This window comes from Thamnophis sirtalis, unplaced genomic scaffold (assembly GCF_051295495.1).
Source record: "Thamnophis sirtalis isolate CommonGarterSnake01/CBP01778 unplaced genomic scaffold, rThaSir2_p1.2 scaffold_3, whole genome shotgun sequence".
In the NCBI taxonomy this organism is placed as follows: Eukaryota; Metazoa; Chordata; class Lepidosauria; order Squamata; family Natricidae; genus Thamnophis; species Thamnophis sirtalis.
In genome coordinates, this window is record NW_028261383.1 from 12,626,379 (window position 1) to 12,646,886 (window position 20,508).

Here is a 20,508-nt window from a genome sequence, read left to right on the forward strand (position 1 = left end):
TGGTTAGGGTCGTACCCCTGTGTGTTTTACTGTGTGTTTTACTATACTTTGCCTTTCTTGAAAGATGAATACTATCTCATGCTTCCCCTTCGTTGACAATGTGTGGTAAGGTTTAATCTTTTTGATATTTTATGCATTTAATTGATATGTGTATTCTCTGTGATTGTCTATTGTTTTTTCTGATGCTGCTACTGTCAGGCCTGAAAGGCATCTTTTCCTTCTTGGACTCTAGGCCTGCCACACTTTCTATGATTCTCCTATGCATTTTCTATTGTGGGAAAATGGGAGGGGGGATTATAGGAAGTTGGGTGATATGTAGCCATAACAAAATTCTTTCTAGAAAGCCAAGGTCATCCTTTGTCTCTACACCTGGCCGGAACTGGATGGGTGGAAGCTGCCAGCATGGCAGGGGAAGTTTGGATCATGTGATGGAGTTGTGGGTGTAGGGGCAGGATCTTGAATTTTCAACTGGGAAAATATGGAAGCTTTCATATTTGGGTTTTCCCAGATGTGCCAACATGGCTCTCTTAATAAATTGGAACTTTGAGGAATCCTTTGCCTCAGATTCTGATTTACTTTTGGATACTATTTGGAACCCTGACATTAATAACCCAAATCTCCTTTAAAATACCTCACCAGCTACCCCGAACCTCAGGGTGCTGTTCGGGTGCTGTCCAAACCCAGGCAATGCAAAGACTCAGGGAAAATGGAGGAAGAGAAGAAGTCCACAGAGGGAGCCGTAGATGACGGCCCGGCGATCTATGTCGAGACCATCTACTTGCCTTCCCAAGTCCTCTACATCTTCCCTGGCAGACTCATATGGTTCCTCACTATCCGAGTCCATCAGCAGCTCAACCGGATCCTGCTGGGCCACAACACTAAGCCATGGTGGAAGCTGCGGTGGCCGTGGAGAGGGAATGCCAGCTGGGAGCCCGGCGCAAAGAGCCGGCTCCTGAGTGAACCTCGAAGCTGGATCTGACCCTGCAAAGGGAAGCCACAGGAGTCACCCCCCCATAAGGAGATGCTGTTGGAGCCACAGATGGGTGCAAGATCAGCCTCGGCCCACGAATGGAGACTGCCAAAGCAGATGCCAATCCTGCGCTCCAAAGATTAGGGATTCCCGCCACTGTCACACAGTCAGTCGCTGGCCGGCCTTCCAGATCAATTTAGACAGTTTAACATAAGTGGGGCGATCCCTTGCCTTAGCACTGAGCCTCTCAGGTGGACTCTGGCCCAGCCAACATTCACCTTCACAGGTCGAGACTCCATAGTGCCCTGGAGTGGAGATACTTGCTCCTTCCACACAGCGAAATGCGGGTCAGCCCACAACCTGGGCTCTGGAATGGGACCAACGGGAGTTCCCCTTCACCCCGGGGTGCAGATGGCCCAACACCAGGGCTGGGGGGGGGGTCAACCAGCCTACAGCAAAGTTTGAGGGGGATCTCAAACCACAACCAATTGCCGACAAGTGGGTTACTGCCAGTGAGTAAAATCCCACCGGAATAGGCTTTCTACCCCGGCCAAGGATGGGTGCAGTAGGATGGGAACAAACTTCCACAGAACTCAGGTGAAGTTTGCTGCTCTTCTGGCACTGCTTGACGGCTTCACTTTCAGTCTCTGGCTGCAAAGTGGGGTCTTCGGTCATAGGTGTGAAGGGGCATGTGGTCGAAGGGTGATTCTGTTGCACCAGACACCCCTCTTATTCCTGTGGGCTGGGCTGGGGTCCCTGGTGCCAGTGAGCTGATGTGGTGAGGTTCTGGAAGGATTTGTGACTGGGTGGGTGGCAGCTGAAAGTGGGGGGCGGGGGAGGGAACACGTGTCCTGCCTGGGTCTTTTCCTCACATTCACCGTCCATCTCAAATTCCTTTTCCAGCAGGAAACCTCTCCCTTCTCTCGTCCTTCCCTCGGCCTCTTTTAAGAACTTTCTGTGTTTTAATTTGTAATCAATTCATATTTATATCTGAGCAAGGAAGTAAAAACAAGCGCCGAATATCTATATTCAAAGTCCCTCCATTGTCTCCTTTGTTTCAATTGGCTTCCTCTATTTTTCATCTTCTGTTATCAATTTACGAATGAGGGACATAAACACAATGCAAGGAAGGTTTCAGTCATTAGTTGCTTCTGATTAACACTCTATGTGAACGTGTTAATATCACTTTATAAAGCCTTAGTAAGGCCACACTTGGAATACTCCATTCAGTTTTGGTCGCCATGATGTAAAAAAGGTGTGGAGACTCTAGAAAGAGTGCAGAGAAGAGCAATAAAGAGGATTAGGGGACTGGAGGCTGAAACATAAAGAACGGTTGCAGGAACTGGGTATGTCTAGTTTAATGAAAAGAAGGACCAGGGAAGAAAGGATAGCAGTGTTCCAATATCTCAGGGGTTGCCACAAAGAAGAGGGAGTCAAGCTATTCTCCAAGGCACCTGAGGGCAGGACAGGAAGCAATGGGTGGAAACTAATAAAGGAGAGAAGCAGCCTAGAAATAAGGAGAAATTTCCTGACAGTGAGAACAATTCATCAGTGGAACAATTTGCCTCCAGAAGTTGTGAATGCTCCAATACTGGAAGTTTTTAAGAAGATGTTGGATAACCATTTGTCTGTTTCCTGACTAAGCAGGGGGTTGGACTAGAAGACCTCCAAGGTCCCTTTCAACTCGGTTATTCTATTCTATATGGTATACCTGCGCCTTTTACACCCGCACCCCACGGCCATCAGACTTCAGCCCAAAACATCCGCTGCTTTCTCTGCCCATTTAGCGCAGAGCTGAAATCTGCTCTGAAATCCCCACTCGGCCACTTTTGCTGTTAAATTCGCAGCTGATGAGTCACGCTGAGTCATGTATGCTCACACACACAGCCCTCCCCGCTCTTACCGGATGTCTTTCCCTTTCGCTCCCTCCCTGGCAGCCGCAGAGCCGGTTTTACCCCAGCGCTGTGGGGTTTTCTGACCCAGCGCAAATAGCTAGCTCCGCTTGAGCTGCAGCCCCCCGCCCCCCGAACGGATCCCCCCTCCCACTTTCTTCGCTTCTCTGCGCGGAGCTCGGTCTCCTCCTCAGTTGAAGTCACAAAGGCGGTCTGTGGTCTGATAGACGGCAAAAAGAGAGGACAGCCAGTTAATTTTGGGGGGCAGCAGCTCCTGCCAGGGATACAGAAGAAGTCATGCTGAAGACCTCCTGGAGGCCCAGAGGGTCCAACTGGCTGGATTATAACCAGCATCAACCATGAGAAACGTATTAGTGCTCCCCTCTTTTTAGGACAAAGGGCGGAATTGTTGGCCATCAAGAGCTGCTGACCAGGAGAAATTTAATGAAACTCATTTCCTCCTGTATGCACTTCTCAACTTCCCTTATTCCGTCTCTTGCTCTGAGTCACAGCCAAGGAAGTAGCCACTCCTTCCACTTTAAAAAAAAAAGAATTTTATTTTTATTTTTAAAACAAACACAGAAAAACATACATATAACATAAAAAATACCATCAATTACATAAGTGTATAGCATGTCGTTTGGTTACAAACATCGGTGCATCACCGCTTTCAATTATATATAAAGTCAGAAATCATCAGATATACAGGGGTACATTTTTATCATTATAAATCATGAATTCAGTTTACTCATTTCGAACGCTTTAATTGGTCTCATCAAAGGTTTATCAGCCTTTAGGAAGTCTGTATGTCTTGCTTGCAGTGCATTTGACAGAAGAGAAATTTCATATAGAATATCGATCATCAATGCCAAATCAATTACAAAAGATATATTTTCAGGTCGGGCAGCCATACCTGAGTATTTTTTTATTTGAATGAAAATACTGATGTAGGGCTGGATAAGCACACAGATAGGGTTGACCTTAAACTACAGGCATCCCATCTTGGTCCCAAAACTTTACCAACCTTTTTTTTTAATAATTGTTTTTATTTTAATATAAGCAGCCCATTTTCCATTAAACAGTGTATCATCTGGGTACAAATATTTTGTGCCAACAATTAAGATTTACAATGAAATTCATTACTTCATCTATTCTTAGCTTAATTTCCAATACCTTCAATGTCTGATACTATAACAATCCCCATCATAATTTATTTAACTCTATTTAACTCTATTAATTATATTAACTATTAAATACATTTTCTATATTTTACACAACATCTTTCACTATTAATTATTATGTCTATTCTCTAACCATCAGTAAAATGATTCCCAAATTGTGTAATGGTCAATTTGTTCCTTCTCTTTGATAGCCAGTGTCAATCTGTTCATTTCTGCACATTGTAGTGTTGGAAGAAATGTCCTTCTGGGTTCGGCTCCAAGTGGGGAAAAAGACACTGGAGACATGGAGGCTGCTTGGAAAGAGGGTTTATTGGTGGACAGGACCACATGACTTGAGCCCTGACCAGAAAAGGTGATCACATGCTTCAATGTTGGTGGAGAAAAGAGAAGGGAGGACTGAGATGCTGAGTCCCTGGTTTTATGCCCTCTCTGGCCTTTGATCTTGACCTTGTATTCTGATTGGTTGTCAGATTCCCATGGGACCATGCAGGGGCAACTTTCTAGGCTGTGTTTTGAATCCAGGTTTAGTTGAGCTCTCAGATGCCATGTGGTGAGTTGGGTAAAGGGCCAGTATTATCATGCCTTAATCCCATCCCGCTGGAGCTGAAGTGGAGAACTCTTTATTATGTAAAGGGATTAGCTTGGCCTTCTTAATGGCCCATTGACAAAAAAAAGGAAGGGGGAGGCAGGAAGCTGCAGGAAGTTTCTCTTGAAAACGTTTCTCCCTTTCACACCCAGGGAAATATAATATTCTGACTTTTCAACATTTCCTAGGATATTTCATTTCTCTGGTAGAGGGCTGGGTGATAACTTTCCACAGTAGGAAGGAGAGGAAAGGTTAGGTAAAGACATGCTCAGCAAACTGCCATGATCTCAGTGGCTGTTTACCTTTTTAACCTATGAGCTTACCGTACAGGCCGTACCAGGGAGTTATGTGAGATTCAACTCTGGCTGGGACGGACTTAGATATTGACAAGGAAAATGCACCAATAAGATGCTTTTGCTGTGCTTGTTAAAACTGTATAAAAGCCAAATAAACTCTGCCTAAGGCGGACAGGCATTTTGGACACCAGTGCTGTGATGGATTTCTGAAACCTACAGCATATTCTAGTATTTTCCTAATCACATTCTCCTCTGTAGGGATCTCTTCATTTTCCAATTTTGTGCAAATACGATCCTAGCTGCTCTTATAACATGGATAATCAAATATACATTTTCTTTACTAGAGTTTTCTGGTAAAATCCCCAAGAAAAATATTTCAGGTTTTAAGTCAATGTGTTGTTGTATTGTCTTTTCCAGCCACGTATGTATTTTAGTCCATTTTTTTTTTTTGCCTCTACACAAGTCCAATCTACCAATATTTGAAGAACATTCACACTCCAAGGTCCCTTCCAACAGGAGTCTTAGTGGACAACCATCCAAATATGAGCCAGCAGTGTGCAGCGGCAGCCAAAAAAGCCAATGCAATCCTAAATTGCATTACAGAGGGATAGAGAAGAACCAGGGAAGACATGATCGCTGTAATGACCCCACCCTAACTTGAGAAAGTAAAGACTCTTGAGACAGATTATTTCAAAAGGAACCTTTAATCAGGCAGGATGGAAACCATCAGAGGCGAAGCAGCATCTGAAAACCTTTAGGCCATGCAAATGGGATTAAGCTGATAATGACCCCTCCCCTTTGTCCGAATGCAGATTCTGACCAATACACAAGTGTGAGGATGCTTCCTTAACTCTCCTGCCCTGGGAGTCAATAAAACACACGTTCCCATGGCTATCTCTAGTTAGACATTAAAGTAATATATCCCACATGGCTATCATAAACACCCCTCCAGAGATGTTGGGACCTTCAGTCTCCCAGTGACAGGAAACCAGTTGTAAAGTTGTAAAGCTCAGTTGTTACAGATGTAGCTAATGGTTTAACTCCGAGGCTCCCCTCTTCCCACTTGAATGGCAGTATCACTTTTAGGGATCTGACAATAGCAGCGTTCCAATATTTGAGGGGCTGCCACAGAGAGGAGGGGGTCAAGCTATTTTCCAAGGCACCCGAAGGCCAGACAAGGCATAATGAATAGAAACTGATCAAGGAGAGATTCAACCTGGAGATAAGGAGAAAGTTTCTGACAGAACAATCAACCAGGCAACAAAAGTTGTCTTCAAAAGTTGTAGGCGCTTCATCACTGGAAGAGTTCAAGAAGAGATTGGATTGCCCTATGTAAGAAATGGTGTAGGGTCTCCTACTTGAGGAGGGGGGATTGGGGTTGGATTACATGACCTATAAAGTCCCTGTCACGATGTTGTTGTTGTTTTTTGCCAGCTGCGCTTATATTCTAAGTAAGACATACGGTAGGCTGGCTCTTCTCTGTAAGCCTACTACGCCTGTCTCTTTTGCCTTTCTTTTTTCTCTTTCTGTTTGCCTGCCACGAGGAGATAGGCTTGGAACTTTACCAGAATGTAAGTTTTAGCCAGTAAGTTTGTTTGTTATTTATTTTACAATAAAAATGTGTTTTCTTAGAATCTACCACGGGTTTATTTTACTTAATCATAAGGTATACTCCAAGGAAAAAAAAAAAACCATTCACCCCTCATCAAACACAAGGCTGAATTTCCAACCCGCGCAATCCCTTCCAACTCTGTTTATCTGTTAACTCTGTTATTCTGCGTTCACACACCAGGCGGAACCAGGTCCTTTGCATTCTGAGCCTGGCTGGTGAGAACTTTTAAGTGGAGAGGAGAGATTTCTTTGGGTGTGGAGGGCAACGTCAGGACCTTCCAGAATCGTCTTAACGGCGGGGATGGAACTGGGGCGTCGCGGGGGCGTAGCAGCGGCGCTGCGATTGGCAAACCTCGGTGGTGGCCGGTGCCAAGCTCCTCCTGAAGGACAAAAGGGCTTTGGTATGGGAGGAGACCTTCGTTTTCGACCGTAGACACGAAGCCGGGAGGAGATGCTGATGCAAGTGGCGCTCCTGTTCCTCCTGATCGGCCAGGGATCCATCATGCCGAGGGGCCGCCGCGGTGAGTTTTTGGAAGGATTTGCGATGTGGCTTAAAACTTAAAAGCGAGGCGGGGGTGGGAGTGGTGGGGGGAACGGACGCGTGTCCTGCCTGGATCCCTTCCCCACATTCCCCCTCCGTCTCCTTGGGTTACGATTCTGCCTTTATTTTTTTTAACCCGTTGTGTGTTCCAGCAACTTAGGAACAAGCGATCTATCTCTATACACCCAATGCAATTCTGTTTGTATTGCGGTATGTAGGGATGAGTTGATAGGGTGGGACAAATAAGTTTTGGTGTTTGCTTTGTAATCCGTTCTACTGACTGAATTTCTGCCCCAGGAGTGAAAGTTCCTATGACTGTCCCTAAGGGTTGTGATTCTTGCTGCATGTATTCCATTTTATTGTTCTGTTACGTACGCTGAGGGGCAGAGGTGGGTTGCTCCTGGTTCGGCCTGGATTGGGTTAACCGGCAGTAGCGGGGACGGGAGGCTCCCCCCCACCCCAGACACTTCTACGCACGCGCAGAGCTGAGGCGGGTTGCTCGGTTGTGGCGCGTGAGCGTTCAGGACCGTGCACGAGCAACCGGTAGTAAAAAAAAAATGGAAATCCCCCACTGACTGAGAGCCTATGCACCGAAGACTTATTCTATTCTCTCTCCTTCCTTCCCTCTCTTTCTCCCTCTCTCCCCCCTCCCTCTTTCTCTCCCTCCTTCCCTCTTTCCCTCTCTCTCCCCCCTGTCCCTTCTCTCTCTCCCTCCCTGTCCCTCTCTCTGCCTTCTTTCCCTCCCTCCTTCTGCTAGATCTTCTTGGCAAGAGAAATGCGGTGATTGTCCAGGACAATTATTCCAAAAGGCAGGGTTGAAGAAATGTTTACAATAGAGTGTTATGAACTTGGCAATCGGATGCAGTTGTTGGTAAACTTCCTAATCAAGAACCTAAGGAAAGGTTTCACTATTAAGAGCCGTGAAGAACTCTGGTCTCAGAGAGAATGATGGGCTGATTTGTGTAATTAAGAAAGTGTGCAGACTTTTCAGTAAGTAAAAAATAACTGGCAGAGTGCTTCAGATTTTAACTGCTGTTGTTCAATCTGTCAGCTATTTTTCCTTTCACATATGTAATCTATGACAGGTCGAGTGGAGTGCAAATAATTGTACAAACTTATAAATTTTGGACTTGCTGTGCAAGGGGAAATAGCTATTATTGTTGCAGTAGATTTCTCAATGTTCAGCTAGGGCTTATAATAAGCATTTTTGTCACTTGTTTATAATTAACATTTCCCCCCCCCCAATGTTTTTGCTTGTTTTGTTCTGTGTCCATTTTTTTCCTTTTGATTTTAATATTTTGAATAAAATAAAGTCCTTCAGAATACATACAACATCCCCCCCTTTGAATACTGATAAATATAGGGACTCCCTCTAATGGTCACTTATATATAGACACCTCTTAAAAAGGTAAATGGCTTGCATGGACCCCATTCAGAGTCTTAAAGAGGCGATGCCTGAATTGCTGAATCATCCTCCTTGCATCTTCTTACAGATGAATAAGTAAATTGGAGTTTTGAGGAACCTTTTGCCTCGGATTTTTATTTTATGGAAGATGCTATTTGGAACCGTGACATTTAATCAGCTGGCCGCTATTAAATGCTCGGTAGCTGACAATCTATATTCACTAAATTAGTATTGACCATTAAAAAAAAACCAGAGATGTCAATCAACCAATTTGACCTTCCATCTGCCTACTGAAGAAAAAAAAGTTAGGTAATCCCAACAACAAAGCTAAGCTTCCAAATCCTCTGTACACAATCTATTAATTATTGTTCTTAACTCACAGAAAGTCCACAAATGGCTTTTAATTTTCCAAGAACCCACTACCACCATTGTCACCGATGTATCTACAGTCAAATACCTTTGATTGAATCTTAATAATAAAAATAACTCCTTCCAGTTTTATTGTCCTTACTTTTCCTTAAAATTATGTAGGAAAAAAGGAGGGATTGTGGGAAGTTATCACCCAGCCCTCTCCCAGAAAAATGAAATATCCTAGGAAATATTGAAAAGGCAGACTATTTCTCTGGATGTGAAAAGAAAGAAACATGTTTTAAGAGACAGAATAGCTGCCTGTAGCTTCCTGCCCATCCCCACTTTGTCAATGGGCAATAATACATAATATTGTAGAAGAAGAAGACATAATAAAGACTTCTCCATTTCAGGTCCAGGGGGATGGGATTAAAGCATGATAATATTGGCCCTTTACCCAACTTGCCACATGGCATCTGAGAACTCAACCAAACCTGGATTCAAAACGCAGCCTAGAGAGTTGCCCCTGCATGGCCCCATGGGAGTCAGACAACCAATCAGAATACAAGTTCAAGATCAAAGGCCAGAGAGGGCATACAACCAGGGACTCAGCATCTCAGTCCTCCCTTCTCTTTTCTCCACCAACATTGAAGCACGTGATCACTTTTTCTGTTCAGGACTCAAGCCATGTGACCCTGTCCACCATTAAAGCCATCTTTCCAAGAAGCCTCCATGTCTCCAGTGTCTTTTTCCCCACTTGGAGCCAAACCCAGACGGACATTTCTTTCATCAATTATAAATGGGATTTTTCCAAACCACGGCACCTCAGTCCTCAAGATCATAAGTCTCCACTGAGGATATCTCCCAAGCGCTTGTGGTTCAATGCAGGTAGTCCTTGACTTATGACCAGATTGACCCCAAAATTTATGTTGCTAAGTAAAAAATTTGTTAAGTGAGTTTTTCCCATTGTAAGATTTTTCTTGCCACTGTTGCTAAGTGAATCATTGCAATTGTTAAGTTCACAACCCAGCTGTTAAGTGAATCTATGTATTATCCAGTTCCAATTTTACAATCCTCCAAATATTCTTTTCCAACTCATTTTCCTCATTTCCAACCATTGATACATTTTGTTCCAAATTTCATAATATTCTGTCTCATCTCTGTTTTTGATTTCTAGTGGCAATCTGTCCATTTCTGCAGAGACCAAAATTTTCTTTGTTACCTCTTCTTCGGGGTGGGGGTGGGGGCATCTCTGCTTTTCCAATTTTGTGCATATACCAATGTTGCTGCAGTTATTACATGCAGCATTAAATATGTCACTCCTTTACTATATATTTTTTAATTATTCCTAATAGTAATAGTTCTGGTTTTAAATGTATCTTTTGTTCTAACATCTCTTCCAACTGTTAAGTCTATCCCCGTTAGGAGACTAGAGTTCTGCAGCAGAAGTTATAGTAACGAATACTGAATAGTCACTCACAGCCACTTGCCTAACAAAAATAGGATAAATAGTCTCCAAACAGAGTATAAGCAGTCTTGAAGTATATACACAGTCTATTTACAATATGTTGAAGTTACAGTTGCTCAACTCACAATTCACCATGTAGACTGGTAACTACTATACAGAGTAGCCACCATCCAATACACAGTCTTCTCTCCCAATGCTAAGCTCATACAGTAACAGTCAGTAACTATCAGGAACAATCAGGAGCATCAGGAGAAACCGTAATAGTTCCTTCCTCCTTTTATGGCTGCTTAAAGCCATAAAATTACATCTCTCTAGCATTTAAAGTAACAGATACATTTGTTATAATCATGGCTTATGCTTATATATATACATTGCCAAGCCAAGACTAGGGTTACATCCATGTCTTTATCTGACACCAAAATCCCTTGGCTATTGTACACAACCACCACATATGATAAAAAGATACTGGATGTGGTCTTACTAAGGCTTTGTAGGGTGGTATTAGCAGCTCACTTGATCTTGATTGTAACCCTCTTCCCCTTCCAGGCTCCTCCAGGCACTCCCTGTCCTATTCCTACCTGGAGGTGTCAGAGTCCAGCCAGAGGGTGCCCCAGTTCCTTTCCATGGTCAACCTGGATGACCAGCCCATCGCTCGATATAACTTTTCCACCGGGAACATGGTTCCTCTGGTGCCCTGGATGGAGGTGAAGAAGGCAAACACAATTGTGGTACCTAAGAAGGAGTTCACAGCTGACCTGGAGTGGTTATCAAACCGCAACCCCCGGACTGGAGGTAAGCAAAGGCAGATCAGCCTTCAAGTTCCAAATTCTCCCTCAAATCTCACCTTCCCACCTCTTGTCACTTTGGTTAATGGGAAAAGAGGCAGGCAGGCAAAGAACAGAAATTTGGAGGCTGGGAGCTTAGGGGGTTGAGAAAAACCCTGTGCCAAAATTCTGACTAATGAACCCAACCAAATCATAATTCTGAGACTGGAACCTTCCTCAAAGAACTTCTTTATTGGCTACAGAATATCGGCACGAGTGAAAGCAAAACCAACTCTAAATGTTTCCCGCAGTTTCAGTATAATTAAAAGAGTAAATGATTCCCTCCCCAAGTGTCACATGTAACATTGTCCAATTGGGTTAATTGGAGAGCTTCTTGGTCACTCCTCTCCCTCTCCACCTCTGGAGATGACCTTGGTTCCTACAGGACAATTATGTGTTATGTCTGGGTTGGAGTGATCTTCCAAACCTCCCCCCCCCCCGCCATTCCTGTGTGGCAACTGAGAAATGGAAAAGTGCCTGCCGCCAGTCCCAGGAAAGGAGGGTATTGTTTCTGCCCTTGACCACCAATGGCTGTAAGGAGCTTGAGGATGGGAGAGCCTTTCCTGCAAAGGAAACCAAGATCTTCTCTCTCGGGGTCTTCATGATCTTCTAGCCCCACATCAAAAAGACCAAGTGTGGCCCCAGATCACAGAAAAGACCATTGAAAGAAAGAGGGGAGGAAAGATCTGTTTCCCCTCCCCTGGTGGGATGGGGAGAAGTAAACACTTCAATTATTGGTGGGGGTGGGGCTCTAGGGAGAGCAATTCTGGACTATTCTTATCCCTCTTTGTGTATTTCAGGGCTTCACATCTGGCAGGTGACTTTGGGCTGTGAACTCAGGGAAGATGGGAGCAAAGGAGGGTTCTTCCGCTATGGTTACAATGGGGAGGACTTCATCAGCTTCGATAAGGAGACCCTCAGATGGGTCCAGGCTCAACCCAAAGCCCAGAAGGTCAAGGAGGAGTGGGAGAAGAATCCAGCGAGGTCTGGGAGAATCAAATTCTTTCTGGAGAATAACTGCCTTGAGTGGCTAGAGAAATGCCTCTCCTACCAGATGGAGGCTGTGAAGAAGACAGGTGAGTGGCTGAATGGGCTCAGGTTGTGCAATTTTTTCCTAGGCTCCTTCCTCTTCCTCTTCTTGTGTTTTTCTGCCCTGCACAGCCAAGCCATCCTTCACGTGCCTGGCAGAAAGTGATCTGGGCATTTTCCAAAACAAACTGGGGGCATTACAACAATCAGGAAAAGAAGTTCCAAAACCTCACCCCTCAAAAGCTAAGTTCTCCAAAGGAAAAGAAAAGGAAACCAAAGGAGCCAGATAGCAAAGTTGAGATCCAGTTTCATTTTCATGAGGAAATCTAATTTTTACCTGCTGCACTTGGGGCAGAACCAAAAATTGATTCTCTTCCCAATTACCACTTGGGACAACTTGAACAAATTTAACTTAGGGTGTCAAAACTCAACTGGAAGCCCAAGCATTGCAATTACTTTGGTCAGAGTGAGAACTTTACCCCAAAGTCTACGTGTCCCTTTCAAAAATGAATCTAAAGAGTTCAGGGTCCCAGAGGTTCAGGAGAGGAGAAGGGAGACGATGGCCAGAGGAAGTCTTCCCTATTATTAAATAATCTTTCCAGAAACTAAAAATCCTGAGAACTCTGTTGTTGCTGTTTCTGCAGAGCCCCGAGCAGGGAAAGTGACCCGCAAGGTAGTCAATGACAGCCTGGAGGTCCTCATCTGCCAGGCCTTTGGCTTCTACCCCAAGGGGATCCAGGCCACTTGGAGGAGGGATGGGGAGGTCTGTGAATACGAGACCCTCCATAGGAACATGACGCCCAACTCAGATGGGACCTATTATGTCCAGCTCAGCATTGAGATCGACCCCAAGGAGAGGAACCGTTTTCGGTGTCACCTGGAGCACGAGGGCTTGCAGGAGCCCCTGGTCTTGGCCTGGGAGGAGGAAACAGGTGAGAGGCTCAGCATTTGCAATATGTCACCTCGTGGTGAGATGGGTGGCATCTAAATTTATTAAATAAAATACAATAAAAATAAATGTGGAAGTAGATTGTTCACCACTGTAGGATGGTTCAATCAATGCCATTTTTAGCGGGGGAGGTTGGCCCTTTGTCAGCCCAGCAAGGGAGACCAGAATAAGAAGCCAATGTCAGGTACAATCTGTCAATCTGGAAATGCTTCTGCCTCCCTCCATTTATCTTCAGGTGAACTCGGGAAGGGCCTGTTTGACACATGTCCTTAAGCTGATTTCTTGGCCCAGGCTGAAATCTCCTCCTTATCTGACTGCTGCCTTGGTTGTGGCTCCTTCTTTGTCCTTTTAAAGCCATTTGCCCTGCCCTCTTCAGCGTTAGAAGGGAGGGTGGCTTCCTTCAGGTGGAGACACTACTTGGAGGCCAGTTCAGGTTGGCAAATGCTCCCATTGCTTAGGAATTCCATGTCAGGGAAGTCAGAATCTGTCTAACCAGAACCATGTTTCTCTTTCTTTAGATATGCCGTTATTTCATTTGGTGGGAGTTGTGATGATCATAATCTTGGGAGCTGTGATTCTCTTCCTGACCTGTAAGTGAAATGCATCCATTGACAACCTCCCCCCCCAAAGTCCTGTGTCTTTCTGTGCTGATTGAGCTCACGTGGGTGGGAGAGGGTCTCTCTGAGAGTTGCAGCCAGGATCCCCACAAGACCCTTCCCCACAAGCAGCATTTTGAATGAGAGTCAGAAAGGAAGAAGAAACAAGGTAGCAATTTTTCTACTTCCGGTAAATCTCAGAATGTTCCACCTTCCTGTTGCCTGGAAGGAAGCTGCGGTGTGCAGTAGCTGCTAAAAGAGCCAATGCAATGAGCTAAGTTGCACTAACAGAGGGATACAATCAAGATCAAGTGAGGTACTACCAATACCACTCTATAAAGCTCTAGTAAGACAACACCTAGGGCGCTGCATTCAGTTTTGGTCACCACACTATGAAAAAGATTGAGACACTAGAAAGAGTGCGGAGAAGAGCAATCAGGATGATTAGGGGATTGGAGGCTAAAATATCATCACTGAGGCTTCTGTGGGGCAAGCCTGAGGGAGAGAAGGGGAGAGGACGCTCGTAACTACTCATTTATTTTCAAGCTGTAAGTGTCATTTTATGAAACCCGATTCACATAATTTTGTAGCGGAGCACAGGTTTTCAGCTAGTAATACTATAAAAAATCTAATGATCTGATGGTCACTTCAAAAAAGTCCTTTCTTAGCGAGCACCTAGAAGCCAAGAGGAACATATGTGTCAAATTTCAAGTTTGTAGGCTTTATGGTTCTGGAGATTTCATGATGATGCGTGAGTGGTATTTCGCTTTTATATTTTATACATAGATAAGCAAATCAAGATGCTGAGTTATAATCCAGGCAATTTTACCATCTGGGCCCCTTGGGGGTCTTCATCTTAAATCCATCTCAGGCAGGAGCTGCTGCTCCAGAAATAAACTAACTATCTTCTCTCTTTGTCATTTATTAGGCTGCTGGAGGAAATACAGGAAAAAACGCCATCAGGCAATGACAACTTACCTCAATCACCTTTTAGAAAAACTTCGTTCTTTCCCAACTTCTAGCACTAAAGATGAGATTCAATCACAAGCAATGTCCTCACAGAAAAAGACATCAGAGGTGACTATTGCTGAAGTCTATTTAAGAGATAAAACTACTACTATTACTACTATTACTACTATTTCTTCTTCTTCTTCTTCTTCTTCTTCTTCTTCTTCTTCTTCTTCTTCTTCTTCTTCTTCTTCTTCTTCCTCCTCCTCCTCCTCCTCCTCCTCCTCCTCCTCCTCCTCTATCATCGGACATTGGCGATCCTATTTTTATCAACAGCCACACGAAAAAGTGCTGTTAGGTTTTGTCCAAAATGGTCCCTTAAATTTTGAAGTCATGATGTTCTTTTTCTGCCTGGACCTCATTTGCCTTCAGTCTTTCCCTGGAGGATTAAGTGAAGGATGCCGTATTTTTCTGGGTGTCGCATCATGTGTCCGAAATATTCTAACTTTCACTTTTTAATTGTTTTGGGGATTTCCCTTGGCTTTCCCAGGCAGCTTATCACCTCCTCATTTCTGATTTTAGATAAAACCCGGGGCTTGGAGAATACCTGAGAGCCAACACCTTCAGGATTGTTGGGGTGGGGAATCCATCCTCAAAGTCTTCCCAAGGCAGCCATGGAGGGATGGTGGGATGTCTGGGGCTCCTCTGGGGCTCAGCCCCTCCTCTTGGGGACCCTCTGATCTGGTTGCAATACAAGGGAAAATCAGTCAAAGCTCATTTCCTCTGGCCCTCCAGCTCCAAGGGAGGAGAGTGAGACAGGAAAGGGGCTAGTAGCAGGAAGTGGGCACCTGGGAAAATGGGGGATTTCTGTCCAGGAAGGACCTGAGGGGAGGGGGAGAGAAAGAGGGTGAGCTGGAAAAACAGGGGGAGGCCCTCTAGGATAAAGGCTTCTTGGTGATGATGAGCTGGAGGTACAAGAGAGACAAGAGGAAGGAAACACTGGGGAGAAAAGGGATGACCCCTTCTTAGAAGATCCCTCTCTCAGGGAGGACCTGTTTATATGGAAGGGCAGTGCAAAGTTTTATCTTCTTTGGTTCCTTCCTTCCACACAGGGTTGCTGTGGGCAGAAGACAGAGCTAAGGGAAGGAGAGAAAAGACCTCTGATGGCTTCCCCAGATGCCTATTCTGACAACAAGGAAGGAGCAGCTGTGGAGAATTCAGAGGGGGGACCAGAGGAATGTCTGGAAGATGCTGATGTCCCAAAGCCAGGAATGGAGGGGCTGGAGGAAGGAGTGAGCCCAGGAACTTCAGAAGGGCCCTCAGAGGAACAAGTGGATGAGCATCTGGCTGGAGAGGAAAGGGGAGAGACACAGCTGCAGCTGGAGGGCTCACAGACCCAGCCAGAAGCCCAGGATGGAGAAGGATTGAAGCTGCAGCTGATCAGAAAGGATGAGAAGAACCTGTTGAGTTGGACTGAACAGAAGGAGGCGCAATGGAGGTTGGTCCATTGCCTCTTTCCACCTAAGGAGTAATACCAGCATACCCCTCCTTAGTCCAAGATTTGGACAATGCAGTGTTAGAAACAACCACACATTTGCCCTGCCATGCAGGTACTGTCACTTTGTGGCTGCTGTTTACATGACTTCCAGCCTGCACTCCATGTGGGTTCACCGACAAATGCGCAATAGACGTTTCTGCGCCAACAGAACCGCACGCCATCAAAACTGCTAATCGGTTTCCGACAATAACGTGCCGGCAGATGCGCACCGACAAAATCGCGTGCTGGGGCTTTAACAGATGGAACAGGTGGAACGCATATAAGTACGTTATAACGGTCAGCACTCACCAACTGTATAAGACGTTTGAGTTATACTGCAGGCATGGATATTATTAAGTCACAGAAAGGAAAACAACAACTGCTGTATGAAGGATATCGATATCGACGTGACAAGTTAAACCAAGATGGATCGTCTTCGCGGAGGTGCATTAAAAGAGAGTGTGCCGGCAGACTTAAGAAGAAAACAGACGGGACGTTACAAACAAGTATTGAACACATGCATGCTCCAGATACCGCAAAAAATGAAAGTGAAAAAATAAAAGCGACTATACGCGAACGAGCTGAAAATGGTGTGGAAAAACCTCGTCAAATTATTGTGAACAGCACAGCCGGAGTCTCGCTGGAAGCAAGTCTAAATAAGTGCAATTATCAAGACGTCTTGCTGCAATTCTTCCTACATATGCAGGGCATGATTGTACAGACTATCTGCATGCCGTATGTCATATTGACATCTAAATTAATTCAAAATATTTATTGACATAATAATTTTTAATAATACATTTTTATTGCTGAATTTTTAAATTATTTAGTGACATAATAAATTTTTACTGCTGAGTTATTTAGTGATACAATAAATTTCTACTGCTTTTAAATGGTGTGCGGTTGTCTTCATCGCGCTTTTGTTGTCGTGATTTTATTGACGTGAAGTTGGCGACGCGATTATGATGTCGCATTGTAATTGGCGCTATTTTGTCGATCACGCAATTGTCGGGTCACGCTCCATGTGACCTCCGTTTGGACTTCAGACCTGCTTCTCAGACTTTGTCCTTGCACTTTGGATTTGGGTGAACTATACCTGGATTTTGGTGTGTGTGTGTGTGTGTGTGTGTGCGTGTGCATGTGTGTGTGTGTGTGGATTTAGGGACTTATCCCTTTCCCTGGCATCTTTGCAACTCTCAGCCAAGCTGAGCAACCTTGCATTCAGTAGGATTTTGCCATCTGTGTGAGTGGGACCTGGGAAATATTATCAGGGCTTTCACCCTCATTTTTTTGGACACGACTAAGGTTAAACTCAGATCATCTCAGGACCAAATAGACCAGGGGTGGGTTCCTCCCGGTTCGCACCGGTTCGCACGAACCGGTTCATCGGTGAACCCGGAAGTAATTAACTTCCAGGAACCCCGGTACCGGTCCTGGCCCCTGTCGCTGCAAAGCACCCTTTTGCCGGCGCGTCGCAGCTCGCTCGCGCATTCCCCCACCTGTCTGCACTAAGCCCAGCCTGCCGCTCACTGTTTGATTGGAATCCAGCCAATCAGTGAGCGGGCTGGCCTCGTTTAAAAGTGTGGCACCAACGGCTAACATTCCTCTTTTGAAAAGAATCTTTCTCTCAAAAGAGTCTTCAAAAGGGTTTGTTGCCAAGACGCCTCGTTTCGCGCTTCACATTGTTCAGTTCACCTTCCCTTCGCCTTCCAGGAGCTTGCTGCTTCCACCTGTCTTTAATGGTATAGGCCAGAGGTGGCATTCAGCAGGTTCTGACCAGTTCTGGAGAGCCAGTAGTGGAAATTTTGAGTAGTTTGGAGAACCAGTAAATACCACCTCCGACTGGCCCCGCCCCATCTATTCTCTGCCTCCCGAGGCCCAGCTGATTGGGAGGGAATGGGGATTTTGCAGTATCCTTCCCCTGCCACGCCCACCAAACCACACCACACCCACCAAGTCACGCCCACAGAACCGGTGGTAAAAAAAAAAATTGAATCCCACGACTGGTATAGGCTCACCTGCTGGAGTTGGACTAGAAGTGGGGTTTCCAACCTGTGAACCATGGCCCATTACTGGGTCCAGTCTCATTGCCCCCGGACCGCGTGAGTCCACACAGCCCCACTCACGGGAGCCTCGTCACAGGCGCTCATGGCTCCACTTGCGCTCTCGTAATCACAAAAACCTGATCCTCACAAAAATTCATCCCTCTTTCCCCTCTGCCCCCACTTCAGGCTGCCAACCCAAAAAGGTTGGGGAACTCTGGACTAGAAGACCTCCAAGGTCCCTTCCAGCTCTATTCTAATGGATTGAGTCCTCTCCTCTGGGAGTGATAACTAAGGCTAACCCTCCCCTGCTGAACAGAGGCCAGCCTCATAGTTCTTCCCCACTCCCGGGGAGGGATCGCTTGCCCCAGGATATCACCGATCCCCCGACCCCCAAGACCTCCCCGCGGGTTCAGGGGGAAAGCAGGAGAAGAGGAGGATGGGGAACAGTCCTTGGGGGATCGGCGCTTTCAGAGAGGGGGGTATCAATCTTTTGTGGGCAGTTACTTCTACTCAAGGCAGACGAGGGCGCCCTCTGGAGGTGAACAGAGGGTATCATAAGTCATTCATTCATTCTCTTCACTTTGGAAGAGCCCTTTTGGAGAGCATCTGAAGGGCTGCCATCCTCCGTGGAATAGTTTTCTGACAGAGTGAAGGAGAGGAAAGTGGGGAAGAGCAGCCCAGCCTCCCCTGGAGAAGGGACCTCGCATATCACTCTCTTCTCCCATCTGGAGTCTTGTCTTCTGTGAGGTTCATTTCTTGCCAGTGAAATGTTCATACAGTGGCTTTGGGGGTGCTCTGCCCCTCCCCCGTTTCCATAGGATGCCTTGTGCTGCAAAGGGAGGAAATGGAGGAAGGGGACACACAAATCCTTTCTAGGGGGGATGAAGACCTTCTCCCCTCTCCATGGCTCTCCCTTTCCCCTCCTGCACCCCAGACAGGCCTGAAGGGTAAACTGGAGAGGAGAAAGGTTTGCAGTTCCACTTCAGACAAACAGTTCTTCCCTGGAGGAGAGTCAGACACAAGGAACCAGGAATAGAATGGAATAGAATAGAATAGAATAACAGAATTGGGACTTTGGAGGTCTTCTAGTCCAACCCCCTACCCAAGCAGGAAACCCTACACCACTTCAGACAAATGGATATCCAGCATCTTCTTAAAAACTTCCAGTGTTGGAGCATTCACAACTTCTGGAGGCAAGTTGTTTTTAATTAATTGTTAATTGATTAACAATTGATTAATTGTTCTAACTGCCAGGAAACTTCTCCTTAGTTCTAAGTTGCTTCTCTCCTTGATTAGTTTCCACCCATTGCTTCTTGTCCTGCCCTCTGGTGTTTTGGAGAATAGTTTGACTCCCTCTTCTTTGTGGCAACCCCTGAGATATCAAAATGCTGCTATCATGTCTCCCCTAGTCCTTCTTTTCATTAAACTAGACATACCCAGTTCCTGCAGTCATTCTTCGTATGTTTTAGCCTCCAGTCCCCTAATCACCTTTGTTGCTCTTCTCTGCACTCTTTCTACGGTCTCCATATCCTTTTTAGGAACTCCAGGAACTGGAGTTGAATTCAAAGGACTAAAAGTTTACTACATGGTACCTATATGCCAGGATCTGATATACATGTATGAATAGCTCAAACTTCACTGGCACTTGATAAAGGTCAGTGGAATTCATTTGGGGAAGGGGTGGATTCCAAACTGATGGTCTTTGGAGATTCTCAATCGTCCAGGTCATGGTTGTCCCAGTGGTGCTGTTCAAAGGGCAACTGGACTTTCTTGGGTGTTTTGTTGTTGTTGTTGAAAAGATTTTGCTTCTCATCCAGGAAGCTTCTTGGATGAGAAGCAAATTGTTTTCAAAACTAAAATATTTTCATGGGGGTAACAAATCAAGAAAGTCACTTTTCCTTTTGGAAAAGCCCCTTTGGGACAGACTGATGACATGTTTAACTCCGCCTTCCATCTCAGCCTGTTCATCTCCTACAAGATGGTCCATAAAGGTAAAGGTTCTCCTCGCACATATGTACTAGTCGTTCCCGACTCTAGGAGGCGGTGATCATCTCCGTTTCAAAGCCGAAGAGTCAATGCTATACCAAGGACGTCTCCGTGGTCACGTGGCCGGCATGACTAAATGCTGAAGGCTCACGGAATGCTGTTATCTTCCCACCAAAGGTGGTCCCTATTTTTCTACTTTTTTCATGCTTTCAAACTGCTATATTGGCAGAAGCTGGGACAAGTAACAGAAACTCACTCCATTACACGGTGCTAGGGATTCGAACCATTGAACTGCT

At 45.4% G+C, this 20,508-nt stretch overlaps 3 protein-coding genes across 4 annotated transcripts in view; 2 read left to right on the top strand and 1 right to left on the bottom strand.

Moving 5' to 3' along the window:
* LOC106552957 (major histocompatibility complex class I-related protein 1-like) overlaps nt 1-20,508 on the bottom strand; it is a 554,120-nt gene that overhangs the window by 409,161 nt on the left and 124,451 nt on the right. The window lies entirely within an intron of this gene.
* The window catches only part of LOC106541424 (major histocompatibility complex class I-related protein 1-like), a 201,545-nt gene that overhangs the window by 120,577 nt on the left and 60,460 nt on the right, over nt 1-20,508 (top strand). The window lies entirely within an intron of this gene.
* On the top strand, nt 6,953-17,074 carry LOC148047203 (major histocompatibility complex class I-related protein 1-like). The gene is made up of 7 exons (XM_087708356.1): nt 6,953-7,057; nt 10,845-11,090; nt 11,923-12,198; nt 12,796-13,083; nt 13,619-13,690; nt 14,625-14,773; nt 15,757-17,074. Exons 1-7 carry the CDS (start codon nt 6,988-6,990, stop codon nt 16,174-16,176), a joined length of 1,521 nt encoding a protein of 506 aa, XP_087564482.1. The 5' UTR covers nt 6,953-6,987; the 3' UTR covers nt 16,177-17,074.